This window comes from Mycena indigotica (assembly GCF_014461135.1).
Source record: "Mycena indigotica strain 171206Taipei chromosome Unknown Mind.scaff0009, whole genome shotgun sequence".
Classification (NCBI taxonomy): Eukaryota; Fungi; Basidiomycota; class Agaricomycetes; order Agaricales; family Mycenaceae; genus Mycena; species Mycena indigotica.
Window position 1 is genome coordinate 819,865 of NW_023503008.1, and position 15,485 is coordinate 835,349.

The 15,485-nt window shown below is 50.5% G+C and overlaps 3 protein-coding genes across 3 annotated transcripts; 1 reads left to right on the forward strand and 2 right to left on the reverse strand.

Annotated features, from left to right (window-relative positions):
• Window positions 1–5,281: 5,281 nt before the first annotated feature.
• On the reverse strand, window positions 5,282–7,105 carry MIND_01008700 (uncharacterized protein; the record flags this gene model as incomplete). The annotated part of the gene is made up of 6 exons (XM_037366683.1): window positions 5,282–5,713; window positions 5,761–6,106; window positions 6,159–6,312; window positions 6,364–6,552; window positions 6,602–6,951; window positions 7,005–7,105. 6 exons carry the CDS (start codon window positions 7,103–7,105, stop codon window positions 5,282–5,284), a joined length of 1,572 nt encoding a protein of 523 aa, XP_037216077.1.
• Window positions 7,106–8,483: 1,378 nt separating this feature from the next.
• Window positions 8,484–10,813, reverse strand: MIND_01008800 (RNA helicase; the record flags this gene model as incomplete). Its single annotated transcript, XM_037366684.1, has 8 exons — window positions 8,484–8,867; window positions 8,914–9,093; window positions 9,148–9,335; window positions 9,383–9,689; window positions 9,737–10,094; window positions 10,146–10,439; window positions 10,487–10,702; window positions 10,749–10,813. 8 exons carry the CDS (start codon window positions 10,811–10,813, stop codon window positions 8,484–8,486), a joined length of 1,992 nt encoding a protein of 663 aa, XP_037216078.1.
• Window positions 10,814–13,649: 2,836 nt separating this feature from the next.
• MIND_01008900 (PLC-like phosphodiesterase) lies at window positions 13,650–15,176 on the forward strand (the record flags this gene model as incomplete). Its single annotated transcript, XM_037366685.1, has 6 exons — window positions 13,650–14,008; window positions 14,058–14,253; window positions 14,303–14,448; window positions 14,505–14,727; window positions 14,777–15,049; window positions 15,093–15,176. The coding sequence occupies 6 exons, from the start codon at window positions 13,650–13,652 to the stop codon at window positions 15,174–15,176; spliced, it is 1,281 nt and encodes a 426-aa protein (XP_037216079.1).
• Between the last annotated feature and the right edge of the window lie 309 nt (window positions 15,177–15,485).

Genomic DNA, 15,485 nt, shown 5'->3' on the forward strand with positions numbered 1-15,485 from the left:
TATTCACGCGAACGGTCATCCAAATCATAAAACGCAAGTTCTCCAAAGCAATTCCCGACGACAGTAGTCCCAAGCGCATCATCGAAGTGAATGCAAGGTACCGCCCAAAGCGCAGGACCATCTGGGTTTATTTCTTCCCAGGAGATGGGCTGGATCTTGTTGTGTGCTGGAGATAGAGTGGCGTAAACCATATATGGGTCCGTGTATTCGCATCTTGCACCACGAGAAATCGAGACCCACATGCACCGACGACCTGATTGGCCAACAGAAAGGCCAGACCAAGGAACATTGTGGTAGAGATAGTTGCAGGGGGTTGGGCCACGACAATGACACGACGGCGCTGGAGCAACCAGAGACAGGCTTGATTCGCGGAGGGGATCCAAGAGTTCGTTATTGATCGTTATAGTCTCGAGGCCTGAGCGAGTTATCAACACAAGTTGCGCGCTGGCACCAGCGGAGGCTGGAGCTTCAACGGCTTCCCATATCCTGTGAGTGGTGATATGTTTGACGAAGACGATGGGTTGGCTCAATGAGGAAGGCAAATGATAAATTTCGATCCCGATGGAACGGACAACGACCAGGTTTTCTCCCGCAATAGTCATCAAGTGGGGAACACTCTGAGATGGATTCAAAACGACACTGATTTCGGGAATACGACTTACACGATAATCCGGACCGTCCATGTCGGCTGGAGACTTGATGTCGTGAATGGTCCCATCCCTGCAGTTGACGAGATGGGGAACATTGACGCCATCGCGAACAGCGCAACCCAAGAGTGGTCCATGCAGCATTAGGACATGCGAAGAGTTTTCAATGTGCGCTAGCTGATAAAAGCTGTAGGCTTCCTCTGTTCTTCGCACTGTGACAACAAGCACACTGGGAACTCTGCATAATGTTGAGTCAAGCGCTAACAGCCCTGAGGGATACTCACTCTCCGTCAAGTCCCAAGGCGAGCACGATGCCCTCATCTGTTATTTCTATTTGAGCCGTATCGACACGCCCAGACAGACAAGTTTCTACGATGGGGTTGGTGTACCCCTCTTGCAGCCACCACAAATCCCAACAAGCAAGTTTGCTGACTTTTTGGTCTGAAAACGCAACAAAGACCCATCGTCCGTCCGAGAACGTCGAGGCTAGCAATGTCCACGTCCATATGGACATGGACATGGACATGGACATGGACCGGATCAAAATCCGATCAATGATGGAGTCCATGGACAAGTTTCGAGCGTGACGCGGACATGGGCTTGGACGTACTTTGGTGGTCGCTTTGGCGCAGCTGTGGACCACGCGATGGACGTGCCGATGGACAAGCATAGATTAGATTTACTATGAGTCATCACGCTGACATCAATCAATCCACGTGCCTCGGAGCTGCCGTCATCGCCCTTCGTTTACTCCTCCACTCGTGGCACCAACACTGTTACGCATAGCGACGAGCAGCGTCCATAGTAAGCTCTAATCCTCTCATTCTAAGCTCCCCCAACTAACTGCCATGTGTTCCAAGCAGCCGTTGAAGCCCAAGCATGGACCGAGCCCAAGCGCACCAGCAGCAAGCATAAAGGACGCATTGCCGTCGCCCCTCTCATCCCCACCATAAACCACCACTCTCCCGCCCTCCATGGCACCACCACCGGCCACTGTTGCTGTAGATGACCCCGAGATACGACAAACCAAGAACTGCAGCAGCTGTCATTCACCAATGGGACCTCTCCGTGTTCACCAGGGCACAAACACGCCCGGAAATAGAGGTTCTATCGCTCAAACGGTACGCTGTATAGCTATATCACTCTGTCCCTGGTTGCTCATTCTCCAACCAGTGCAAAAACTTGCAATGCAGCCATACCATCATTCACACTCCCCGTTATGTTATGGCGGATGCCGATGCGCTCATCTATCGGATTCACGCCCGCGCAGCAGGTCAACTCATCCCGCCACAGTATAACCGCCCTCTTCGTCGCGCTCCAGTCATCCCAAAGCCGCCCGTGGTGAATAGGAGAATGGCCTGTAACAATCCAGAGTGCCGATCTCCAGGCTCGCAGACATGTATCGAATTCCTCTGCAAAAAATGCTGTCTCGCCGCCTCCAGTCACCCAATGACCTCCATCCGTGACCTTTTGCCAACCACAAGACCCCAGCCATAATCGATACTCCAGCGTGGTTCCTGCGGCGGTTCCTGCGGTAGTTCCAGCGCAATTGACTGTGCCAGCGAAACCCCCAGTTGCGGCAACTACAAATCGAAAGAATAAGAAGAAGACGGGTGGTGGTGCGCCCGTCTTTGAGCCAGTCAATATGCGCGACAATCTTGCGCAACCAATCGGCGAGTTATGGCGTGGTCCGGTGGCGTCGCAGGAGATGGCTACAACACAAAACGCCGAAGGCCTTGAAGCTACAGTTGGAGGAAGCAGAGAAGACGAAGGTGCGAATCTCAATCTACTACAAGGCAGGCATTCTTTTCTCTATGTCGTTCCACACTTACTTATTGTTTCGACAGAAGCGAACACAGGCCCTGGCCTTCTGGCTGTCCATTCCCACATACCCACACGGTACCCTCTCGCAAATTCCAGGCCTCATCAATGATCTTGGGCTGAACGATGGTCGCCGCGTCGAAATCTGGGACTACAATGAGTCTGCCTGGACGTCGATGTCAGTCTCCGCCGGCTTTGTGGTAGATCGCTCCCGCCGCACAATAATTCGGCTTCCAGAGACTCTATTGGATGTTTGGACCGACGATGACTGCCCCGCTATCGAAGAGAATCGCGTTCCAGTCAATCCGCCTTTCAAGCGGGCTGCTCCATCTCCAGCAAATAGCCCAAGGTCCAAAGTGCCACGAATGGAAGCTGTCCACACCGACGCAGCCTCCGAGAGTCATGCGACGGTATCAGACAAAACAACGCCACATCTCGATACTCCGCCGGCGGCGAATCCACCTCCCCGCACCCAGACCTCTGCCGGCAGCACCTGTCGATGAAGAGAGTCGACTCTATTCGTCATATTCTGCTCAGGAGTGGAATGACAAGTGGAATCGGGTACGGCAGTTGCGCGACTCGGGCGATCCAGCATTCAAATACATCAACCAGGCATTTCAGCATGTCTTCGGTCGAAAACACCGTCGGCAAACACTCCGGCCCTACGAGAAGGGTTGGGAAAGTGCGCCAGACCAACTCAAGCAACAATATATCTCTCTCGGTGACATTCCTGAAGCCTCGCTTGGCCGGCTTCTCAAGGGACTCACGGTTTCGAGTTCTATCCTTGCTCCTACAGTTCGTACCCCAACTCCAATCATACCGAATCCCACCGTTCCACACCAACCTCCAGCGTCTCGCGCACAATCACTCGACATCGAGCAGTTAGACCTTGCTTTCGATTCCGCAGGAAGCCTCGATCTTGAACAGCAACAGCAGACGAATGGTGGACTACTGGCCGAGTTGTTCGGGTCCTGTGGGGCCTGTGGTATTGCATTCTTCTTCAAACCATCCGACAAGCTTGAGCAGATGCTCTATGCGTTTGACTCGGGAGCCTCGTCACCCGACGTTGCTTCAAGAGATCTGCCGTCAGCACCGGGCGGAGCATGATATATTCGAAAACATCCTCGGCGCGAGTTTCTGGCCACAGACCATTAACTATGCGGGATTTGTCCTGCGTCTCACAAGTGCCGAGAGTCTCGATATACTTGCTGATATCGCAGAAGACCCATCTGGCAGCGACTTCTACCACAGAGCAATGGAACGTCGTCATCTTGCCCCCCCAGTCGATCTTCAAAGCGGTTTATGGCTAGTGAGTAGTACTTCTGTTTTTGCTAATTATGTCTGATTTACTTCATCTTTAGTTTCGGACCGTTGGGATACCATGTCATCCGCGACACTGTTCGGTCGGCCGCTGAAAAGTTTGCGCTGGCTCGAGGCAAACTGAAACAATCGGAGCTGATTGAGGAGGTCCTGGTTCCTGAGGCGCAGCTGCTGCTCATTCTACAGGATCTTGGCGAGCAGGTTAACGCGCATGAAATCCTTGAGCGCAGCAGCTCATTCGGCAATCTTTTCCATTCTGATCATTGGGACCGACAACGGGCAATCAATGCAGTACGAGCAGAGCCCAGTTCTCCAACATCGACACCAATGACGGAACATCTGATCCGTTTCGACTCTCTTCCCGACATCTCACTCCCACCTCCGGCACCCTTCCCATCGCTACAACCTCTCGATAATCTGGGTGCGCTGCTTGACCGAGTAGAGGCTGTCATCAAAGAGGAGCCTAATGACGAACTTGAGCCAGTTCCTTTGGCGCAGTTGTGCATGTTTTGTGACGAACCACTACCCGTAACGCCGTCATCCACTCTGGTTCAACGCGGCGAGCAGTTGAAGACAATCTCAGCCCCTTCTCCCTGTCCCGGCAACCCTTCGCATCGACAACTTGCAAATATTACAGCAAGCGGGGACTACTGCGAGCGCCATAGGTTTGAGCTTCGCGATCTTCCTATTGGACGCAATAAAGGGTGGCCTGAGGAGCCTGATTTCGGTGGTCTCCAAGAGCGGCTGCTTGCCCTGCAAGGCACCTTACAGGAGGTCGTTAACTCTCCAGAGTTCAGTTACTTCTTCAAGCTGGCAAAGGAACGGGTGACGCATTGGAACGGCACCTCCCACCAGCTAGCATCTGTGCATGCTCAGATGCTCCATCCTAATCGGGCGAAGATTAGTACTGGATAGTACGTGTATTCTGGCTTTCGGAAATTCCCTGTTTTCTTACTTGATATACAGCTATGGCGAGGTCGGCACCACCATCTTCTTCCCTATCATCTCCTTGTTTTTCCCGAATCAACCCCATCTCCTGCATTGCAACCTCGGCCTCTCATATAATATCATTATCGATGAGGTTCTCATTCCGGAGGCCGTGTCTCGTATCATCCAGCAAGATCTCAACGTCAGCGATGTTCAAGCAAAGGTGACGATGGAAGCAAGCTATACCTTCGGTCGCATATTGCATCCCGACTCGGAGAATAAAGCGGTGGATGCGGTTATGCGGTATGTGACAGAGCAGCAGCAGTCCACTATATATCGCCTATGGCTTGCTTCGGGATCGACGCTCTACCTCCCTGCATGGGCGGCACGTGCCGCAACACTGGGTGCTCCGACAGTGATAAAGTCTGAGTCGGTGGAGATGACAGCTATACCGCGGGGAAGTTCTGACAGGAACGAGATTATAGACTTGACTCTGGACTCGGATGACGAAGAGTAGATTGTAATGACCTTTATGAAAGCGGCAATAAGAACAATTTGTAAATATGTTACAATAGTGCAGATCTAGGAATACTGTGGGGGTTGTGGCCACGCTGCCGGGAGAGCTCGACCATTGCCATATTTCGCCGCCGAATCATCTCATCTAGAAAGAAGTCGTACCTCTCTGCTGACATTTCCTGCACAATTGCCTGAAATCCGCCAAACCATGCATTCGTCTGCTCAGCGGCCGACGAGTTGAACCGCCAGCTCCCTTCCTTTGTGCGCAGCTGGGTGTATCGATATGGGTTGCAGTAACGACCACACTCAATGTCGGACTCTTTATGCTTGCACTTGAAGTGGAAAACGTCAACCGGGAGCGCACAGTTCTTGAAATAGTCGTCATCCTGGGAGCGGAGCATGGCAACGATTCGGCAATTGTTGTCGTGCCAGAGGACCTGCGGAAGGGACCGCTGCGTTGGGAACAGGCGTTTCCAGAACTTCTGTGCAGGTATATGAATACGTAGACAGGAAGCGGCGGATGTTATACCCGAACACCGTTGGGGGCTTCCGACCCATAGAACGTTGCACGCCCTACGATAACACCACAGGACATCACACATAGCTCCTCGTTGTGGGTACGACGCCGACCAAATCGGGCTTTTGGCTTCTGGTTCCCCACAGAGGGTTTGTCCGGACAGACACCATCCTCATCAATCTCGACATCCTCATCCTCGTCTGCACCTGTTCCTTCGATTCCATCGGCGATCATATCATCCCAGACCTTCTCGACGTCAAGCTGGAGATTGTATGGCCAGTCGGGAGGCAGAAAACGAGCTATAGCGTGGCCCTTGTTGCTTTCGTTATAAATTTTGGCGCAATTGGTGCCAGAGGTCCTAAAGCAGCCGATTAGGTACAGGCAGAGAAGTGAATATAAGAGAAACATACCATGCATTGACTTTCATGCTGGCAAACAGCTCTGCGACGTCCCGATGCATATAGAAGTGGCCGGATACTTGCATGAAGTCGATGGAGCTGCCGGGATAGTAGTGACGCCAGTTCTTGTCGACAAGGTAGTTGTGATAGTACCGTGTGTTACATTCTAGACGGTGTAATCAGTGCAAATAAACAAGATGATGTGGCCAGTACTCACGCGTACACTTGCGTGATGTTGCAAAGTCGGGAAGAGCGCCAAATTCCTTGGTAAAGACTGTGATTGGAACGCGGGAGGCCGAGGCTGATGACAAATCCCGAGAGCGGGATGCATTGGGGTCGGCATAAAGTCGTTTAGCGCAGGCCTCATCCTTGCAAGAACGGTGGGGTGAATCAAATGAATACAGTCCTTGTTCTGTGAGAAAAAAAAACCGACAGAGTGGGCACGAAACACACACCAATCTCCCGCGGGATACCATGGGTTAGGAAAACTGGCAGATACTTTGTTCGCAGTGCAAGCAGCTCGGTGTCGTCAAGCTCATATGCCCATGAACGCTCTCGGAGACTAGTCCATGCTTTCCGGCACTCGCTGTCGCTGAGGTCGAAAGCTGCCATGAAGAAGGTATGGTAGTTATCGGGAAGCGCCGCCAATGGTGTCATGATGTGTTCTGGTTGATACCAGCTCAGTGCTGGCTTGATCAGCCGTGCTAGCTCGATGAAGCGAACGATAGTTTCGTAGGGGAGTGAGTCGGACATGTATGGCAACAAAAGGAGGCAGAACGCGGCTCCATATATGCTCCCTCGGGCTCTAGCAGTCAGGTATTAGACAAAAAAAAAAAAGGTCAAAGCTCTATGACGCACAATAAGGCCACATGGCCATGTCGTGTTTGAGTGTGGCGGTGCGGAATAAAACAAGCGGTGCTCCAGGTACCGGGCCAAAGCACTACGGCAGGCCAAAACATGGACGACGAAGTAACGGCCGTTACCTAGTCGTGGACGCCCATGTAACGCACGTTACACTCTCTGATCGGGATCGGCGTGCATGATCCGACTGACCAAATCGGGACGTCCATGTCCAAGGTCCATGTCCATGGTCGCGTCCATGGACCTGGACAGGGCTAGTTTCGACGGTCTGGTCCGTCCACCATGCGAAGCCATGTGATCGAGTGAGGGAGGGAAATCCAAAAGCACTTGGTTGGAGTCAGGTCGCGGCGAGCCCATTTCTCCGCCACAGAAGTCAATCGTAGAGTGAGAGATTCGAGAAGCGAGCCGTCGAGATGACGATAGTCTGGAATATGTGAGGGTAGCAATGCCTCGTTGGCTTCGAGCGCCTTTATCCTTCGAATCCACAAAATTTTCGACCGCGTCATATCACATAAGAGCCGGGATGTCTAAGAATGAGGTTCTGTCAGGTTCTGTTGACACAAAGTGACTTGGCGCATACCTGTCGAAGGGAGAATATATCCTCTATATCCAGCTCTTCGCATATGCGGTGAATAATGGCGACGTGTAGCGCAGTGAAAGATGGCATGGAGATGGGGGTTCTAAACAGAGTCCTTGTTGGTCACGTGCTTATGCGTCGTTGTGGGTGACTCGGATGGTTTCAGAATCATCTTTAAGGTGCAGAGAGAAGAGATTGATTGCAAGGGCTGCGTTGGTGAGTTTGCTGCCGACAGCGTCGAAAGCGACGACTGACCAGCCGCTTCAATCAGAAAACACATCTTCTCGTTGGGCTGGAGTCGGATCCGGGGAAATTGGGGGTTGCGACATGACTGGCGAGCTCGCTTCAACGGGCTCGTTCGCGACGAACTGGCTTGTGTCTTTGAAGGAATGGTTTGAGTCTGCTCGAAATTAGGTGAGTGTGCCGCCCAAACCGCGGAAAGCGACGACTGACCTTCTTGTCAGTGTTGTATGTCATGTTCTAAGTGTAAGAGCTTGAGCTGGGTTGGACGGCACCAAGGCAGACAAGGCAGAAAACGCGAGCTGCACGACTCGGATATAGCCCCACTGGCGCGCTCGTTTTTGATACGACCGAAAAGTTGTCGTATGTTACGTTGAAAGAGTGGTAGAAGCATACAGAGCATCCAAACTCTCCGATACCGCCTCCAATTGGAACTTCTCAACGGTGGGTTTATCGAAAATTGGCGGCATCGTTACAAGATTTCGTCAAGTCTGATTGTGGCGCCACAGCGAGGGTGAGTAATGGACCAAAGAGAGCTGTGCGATAGCAGATCTGGGGCCAAGCTGCACCAAACGACTTAGTTATAAGCAAAGGGGGTGGGTGTTACTTTAAATTCGTCACATGGTTTTCTTTGAGTCGGAGTCTGGATTTGGAGCTATCTAGGTATCCAAGTCCCCGAACTCGGCATCGAACTCACTTCGACTAACTTGCCCTTTGCGCATTTTTTTCGCCATTCGCTCCTCACGCGCCATCTCCTCCCAATCATCCTCTTGGCCCACAGTGTCAGCATCCTCAGCATTTTTCTCTTTTGCTTCCTCAGTTTGCATCTTCAACCATTTGCGTTTCTTATCCTTCTTTTCTCGTCGCTTGTCCCTCTCCTCTTTTTTGACTACCTTGTCGCTCCATGCCGTATTGATTTTTTTCTTCTCCGCACGCTCAGATCGCTTTTTTTCACGGACAGACTCGGGAATGCTGGCAGCTGCTGCTCCTGCGGCTATGCGTTTCGCTTCTTGAGCTTTGTCAGCATACGAGAATACATTCCACTGTAAACACATCAGCGACTATCAAGAAACAAAACAAATAACCAACATCGAGAGATGCATCCTCCCATCCTTCTCGCGATAAATCTCGCATTTCCGGCATATTAGGAAGACGAAGCAGCCCGTAACTTTTAGCTACGCCAACGAGATCGAGGTCTTTGACGCGGAATATATAGGATGCTTCATGTTTTGAGTAGGCACGAACAAACGAGACAAAAGCTTTGGCAGCCTGTAGATTTGGAATATTAGGTGAAAATGTGGGGACTCAAAAAGGAAATCGCACCTGATCGTGTATTGCGCGGTCTGTCAAGAGCAGAGCACGGATTTGTGATAAAAACTCGGCGACCTGATCATCTTCATACTGCAGGGATGTACTATCATCCTCATTCGCGGTACTGGGAAGTTGTTGAGCGCGGGGTTGAATAAAGTAAGGTCGTTCAGTGATGGGAATCTTTCGGATGGCCAAGAAATCTGGCTCTTATATGAGTACAAACAAGTAAATCTAAGGAACAACGAACCCACGTAAGTCGTTTCCCGTCCAACGAGCAGTACCCATGCTCTACCACTCCTTCCAGCTCTGGCTGTCCTGCCACAACGATGGGAAAATGCCTTGGGGTCAGATGGTGGGTCAAACTGTATGATTGTGTCCAGTAGTGGGAGATCGAGACCTCGGGCAGCTACATCGGTCGCCAGGAGTATCGCTGGGTGTGTTGAGGTTGCAGGGGAGTCCGAAAACGAAGTTAAAGTGCGAGTACGGGCTGCGGGCTGCAGATGACCATGCAATGAAAACAAAGTAGTTCCTTGGGGAAGGAGTATTTGTAGAATCTAATTGATATAAGTAAGAGAAACTTTGCCAACGCAGATAGGCAAACCCGGTAGAAATAGTCTACACAAGCCCCGGTAGCGAAGTACACGATAAATCGAGAGGCTTTGTGTTCAGCAACCTCTGCTGCGATGATTTGCGTCAATTGCACGACTTTTTCCGAGGCCCGGCAAACAACGTAATGGATTTTCAGCCCGGCAGGTATCCTTCGCTCTTCTATTGTCGACCCGAGTTTCTTCGACTGGACTTTGACAACAATGCGGGAAGGGTTTCTTAATCCAACGCGAACAAGCTCGGACAGCGCGTCTGCATCTGTCATGGTTGCACTGAAGAGCCCAGTTCGTCGTTGTTTGGGTAGATGAGTGATAATCCGCGTCAGAGCCGCTTGAAAGCCAAGATCCAACAGCCTAATAACCTTGTTGTTTTAGAAGAAATCACAGTCAGAGCGAGCAATATACCGGTCTGCTTCATCAAGCACCAGTACTTCCAATTCTTTCACGCTAACCACAGCGTTCCCTTTTCCGAGCAAAAATTCCTCTACTCGGCCAGGAGTACCGATTACGATGTCGGCACCAGACTCAACAAAACGTTGCACATCTTGGGCGGGGGAGGAAGCGTCGGAGGAAATTAGGAGCAAGGGATCAGGGTATTCCAGCACTTGAGGTTCATCCTCGTCCTCGTCTTCATTTAGCGGTTGAGGTTGAGCAGATATGAACAACGAGAATATTGAATGAATTTGGGTCGCGAGCTCTCTATCGTCTAGTAAGCTACGCAATAATGCCGAGAAATTGAGAGATACCTCGTCGGGCTGATAATGAGTGCGCCAATCTCTTGTTTCCGCAGCTTTCGTTCTCGACGTATTAGGCGTTCAAGAACGGGAATTACAAATGCAAGGGTCTTTCCAGAGCCAGTCACCGCTTCTACGACGACATCTTTGTTTTGCATGAACAGAGGGATAGTTGACGCTTGCACTGGTGTCATTTGAGTGTGGCCCAAGGACTGGATTACATCGAAACTGTTCGCTTTAGCAAGATAACTAGACAAGCCAAATAATGACCTACATCCAGGGTGTCAATGTTGTTGGGAGTGAGGCCCACGAACCTCCGAACGCATTCACGTTGGACATGATGGAAATTTTGTCTTAGATAATCGATGTTACGTCCGTGACATGAAGATGATTGACTAAGCACAGACATTGTTGACGATGTCAACCGAAGTTACCGAATGGAGTCAATGGACGCAAGAGCCACCACCAGGCACACGCGCCTTCGAACTGTTGCATTCGTCAAATAATGTTCCACTTGACACAGAAATCCTACCACTTACTCGAGCCTCTGCTGAACTTCAACACGATATTAATCGCGTTGAAAAAGAAATTCTGGAGCTTGAAGCCCAATTAGCAGAGCGACGAAAGCACAAAGGAACGCTCATCTCCAAGCAATCGCGAATAAAAGGCGCGATTTCCCCCCTTCGCCGCTTCCCTTCCGAACTCCTCGCCGAAATATTTCAGCTACTGGCTCTTCCTGAATCTGCTGGACGAAACTTTGCCACTCTGTTCCGCAAATTTGACATGCGCTGGAGCCCTTGGTCACTCACGCATGTTTGCTCGCGTTGGAGAGCTATCGCGACAACGATGCCCAGTCTTTGGTCTAGTTTGATTGTCGTCTTTTCGGACGAGGACGACGCAATAACTTATCCTTTGCCTCTCCTACAAACCCATGTCAGGCGTGCGCGTGACCTTTTTGTTCACTTCTGTGGCTCTCAATCACTTCTGCGTGAGCCTCAAACCGCGGCATTCGATATAATCTCCGAACTCTCTGAAGATATTGTCGAACTATCGCTCACCCTTACAACAGCCCTGTTCCCTGAATTCAATCATCTAATCGGTCGTTTTCCTCGACTACGCCGTGTTCGCCTGGACTGGGATGACCCAGAGGTTGTGCACGATGATCATGTGCCCATTCTCTGTTTAGAAACAGCGCCATCCCTACGTGAAGTAACGATTGCAAACGAACATTGTTTCCTTCCGGCTCCACTTCCAACATCCGAACTGACTTGGTGTTGCTTGGATGCCCCCTGGGAAGTTCATCGGGGAATCCTTTCGTTGGCTAAAAACCTGCGTACAGTGTACATCCATGTCGCCTTTGACGATCACGTAAGCTGGCCAGAACAAACGGAACCTATTTTCTTGCAGGGACTTTGCCAGCTCTATGCGTCGCATCCTGAGGTCTTGGAATATCTACAACTTCCTGGTCTCGAGAAAGTCGCTTTCAGAGTCGAAGGTGACGAGTTGGAATTCATCGAGCAGCTTGTTCTTCTCGTCCATCGTTCCGGTTGTGTCTTGCGGAGTGTCCGCTTAGTGGGCAGCCCAACTATTCTTGCTCTCAAATTTCTTGAAAATATCAAATCCGTCAATGATTTGCGCATGCTTTTCAGCGAGGAACAGCCCGATTGGGATCAGATAACGAATATTATGCGGGGGTTGGCGCAAACTTCTCATCGGCTTCGATATTTGGGATTCATGGTCGAGGGTAAAAACCGGGTGGATGAGCTAGCGTTCATCACAATGGTGAAGTCGAGAATGGATTACGGACTCGAGATTGCAGAATGGTGGGCCGAAAATAAATCACGATCGGGCATATGGCCCACTATTCTCGCTGGTGTTGAGACGCTGTGTACTTTTGGCCAGGAGGGCCGACAAATGACCTTTAAATACGGTGAAGGGGAACTTATCGCTGATCTTTGGGACGAATGGCTGTTCTACCGTTAAAACATACTCATCGCTATGCTGTAATTTTGCCATTGGGAGTGCACTTTACATATTTGTAGCTTTTCTTGAATTCCATGAAGATGAGCTCGCTGACTAATACACTTTTGGTTGAACCAAACAAGCAAGGTCCAAGGAAGCCCAACCAGTGGTAACCACTTATTCCGAACAAGAGGATGCGGCAATGAATAACGCAGCGAAGTCCAGAACCATTTCAGTTAGCGCAGACTGTCATCAGGTGGCCCGTGTAGGTTACTCTGGTAGTACCCGACCTATAAAAGCGCGTAGTGTCAAGTGCATATCATCTTATTCCAAATGCTCCTTGAACCAACTCCCCCAACAGGAACCTGCCTTCCCCCTCAGACACCGCATACCCTATGCAACTCGTTGCCGCAATGGGAAGACAACGTCAGCTTGTCAATGGGCAAAATCGAGGCGTTTAAACTCATGAAGCACTCCGAAAGCAGCTATCACCGGTTCTCGATACACCCCCACGTTGAAGAAGTAATGCAACACGCTAGGACCCGGGAAGCTCTACCAAAGGGTGATTCAAAAAATTTCCAGATTTTGGCCTCAAAAACCCATTTTTTTGAGCCCCAAAAACCCATTTTTGAAGAAGGATCGTGACATGTCACTGTGTGACACTTGCTAAAAATGGTAATTTTTGCAGGTGTCAAAAAGTGTCTTGCGCCGCTTTTACCTTTGAACTAACACTCTTTGGGGTGATTTTCCTCTCAAAAGGCATCTGGTACTCGGTGGTGCACAGGCCAGTCTAAAACTTTCCTGCGAACCTCCCCAAGGCCTGAAAAACCCATATTTTGAAGAAGGTTTTCAGAATTTTTGTCTCAAAAACCCATTTTTTGGACAAGGAAATCGCGATTTTTGGGCCTCAAAAACCCAAATTTTTGAATCACCCTTTGGTGGAGCTTCCCGGGTCCTAACACGCTTGAATTTCCATTCCACCGTCTGAAAAGCCTTCCAGCTTTCGACTTTTATATTAAACGCACTGGGGACGGACAAAACTCAAAGTTGTTTCATTTTTCCGAGCGAGCTGTTGGCCAACGAGTTTCGCCTCTACCTAGAAACTATCGCTCCCGCATCTTTCTGTGTGGTGAGAGATGCAACTCAGATCGCAAATGTCCCAACCGGCCACTCTCTTTTCGCCGCGCTATTCACAGCGGAGTCAAAAGATGCTATGAAGTTCTACATATTTGCTGGATGTGGGATTTCTCCGCGTCTTGCGGAGATATGTGTGCAGCGGGCGAAAGGCAACTTTAGTCAGCCTCTCAGCCTTCCGCCATCCAATCACGACCATTGTTTTGGAGACTATTATGCCAAGCACACGCCTCTTTCTTCTCCAGGGGCAGCGAAGCACGCCCTGCGGACTCGATTCTCTGGAACATTTGGTGGCGTCAACATTCGAGGTGTTGCAGGGGTATCAGCGCAAGACGTATACCTGTACTCTTCTGGGATGCACGCTATTTGGCAGTCCTACAAGCTGCTCCAAAATGTCTTCGTTTCTCCAAAGAACAATGTCAAAGTTGCTCATGTCAAGTGCGTCACGGCTGCTCCCATCTTGACAAGTTTTATTCAACACTTGCAGTCTCCTGTATTGCGACACATATAAGTTTGTCGATCTTCCTGGCTCTCCTGGACACCACTTCTTCACCGATGAGACTATGGATGAATTGGAGGCCTTACTCAACACTGGGACACCCGCTCAGCCTGCGGTTCTCGCTATTTTCACCGATTTTCCCGGGAATCCCCACTTACAGAGCACCAATATTCTCAAACTTCATGTAGGACGACTACTCCAACGAATGGGTAGTCATTTTTGACCGGCTTCAGACCCTTGCCCGTCGTCACGGTGTTCCCCTTATAGTGGATGAAAGCGTGGGCGGACTTTTGAATGTTCAACTCTTGCCGCATTGCGATGTGATTGTGAGCAGCTTGACCAAACTCTTCAGTGGGTTTGCCAACGTTTTGGCTGGCGCGTATGATGCATCACCTTCCCTCAAAACCTTCCGTCTCATTCGCATATATCTTCCAGGATCTTGTTGAACCCTTCATCTTCATTTTATCCTCGATTCAAGAGCACTCTTGACGCAACTTATGAAGACACTTTCTTTGATCATGACGCACTCGTTCTTGAACTGAACTCGAGAGGCTATGTGCAGCGGACTGCGATTACCAATCGTCACGCTGAACAGCTGGGCGATATGTTGTATCCGCTCTCTCGAATCGGTGGGGCACGCGACTCTGTCCTGAAAGCGGTAAAACAGGCCAGCACTTGCACTCTCGCGCTGGCTGAACATGAGATAGGTTCATTACCCGAAGTATCGCGCACGCGAAAACTTCGACCAGGTGCGGAACCCTCTGGCAAGCGAAGCTGGGCTCGAAGAAACGGGCTATGGATCTCTTCTCTCTGTCACGTTTACTTCTCTCGATGCCGCCAAAGCATTCTACACATCGCTGCAGTGCTATAGAACCCCCACATTCGGCACTGTCTTCACATTAGCCACGGCCTGGTCAGCGCTCGCTTATCCTCCAGACAAAATGGAGTGGCTTGAACAGCGCGGCGTGGAGGAGTGTTTGGTAGGAGAATCCACATTGTTCCAACAAGACTGATCAGCTGCAGGTTCGTATCAGCGTTGGAATGGAGGGCATCAAGGCAATAATGGAGTGTGTTCGAGATGCGTTGCATGTAGCTCAAAGCAGTTGACTCTCTCAAGTATTCCGTTGACCACGTTACGGTTCAACGAAGTTTCGCGACTTGCACTTTGAGAATGAAACAACAATAATCATTTTTACTACGGGCTTGAGACTGCAAGGTGGTGGGCCGAAAGCCAAGCAAAATCGGCGTCGTGGCCAATTAAACCATGTTCGCTAGTATTGAGAATTTGTCCTGGTGTCCCAGAGGAAAACTCTTGGAAGCAAATCCCTGCTTTGACCCTACTCCCAAACGAAGCCTGACCCGGTCGACGACCATGAGCAGCAGCGAAGCGGAAAAGAGATTCGTCACCTCCTTCTG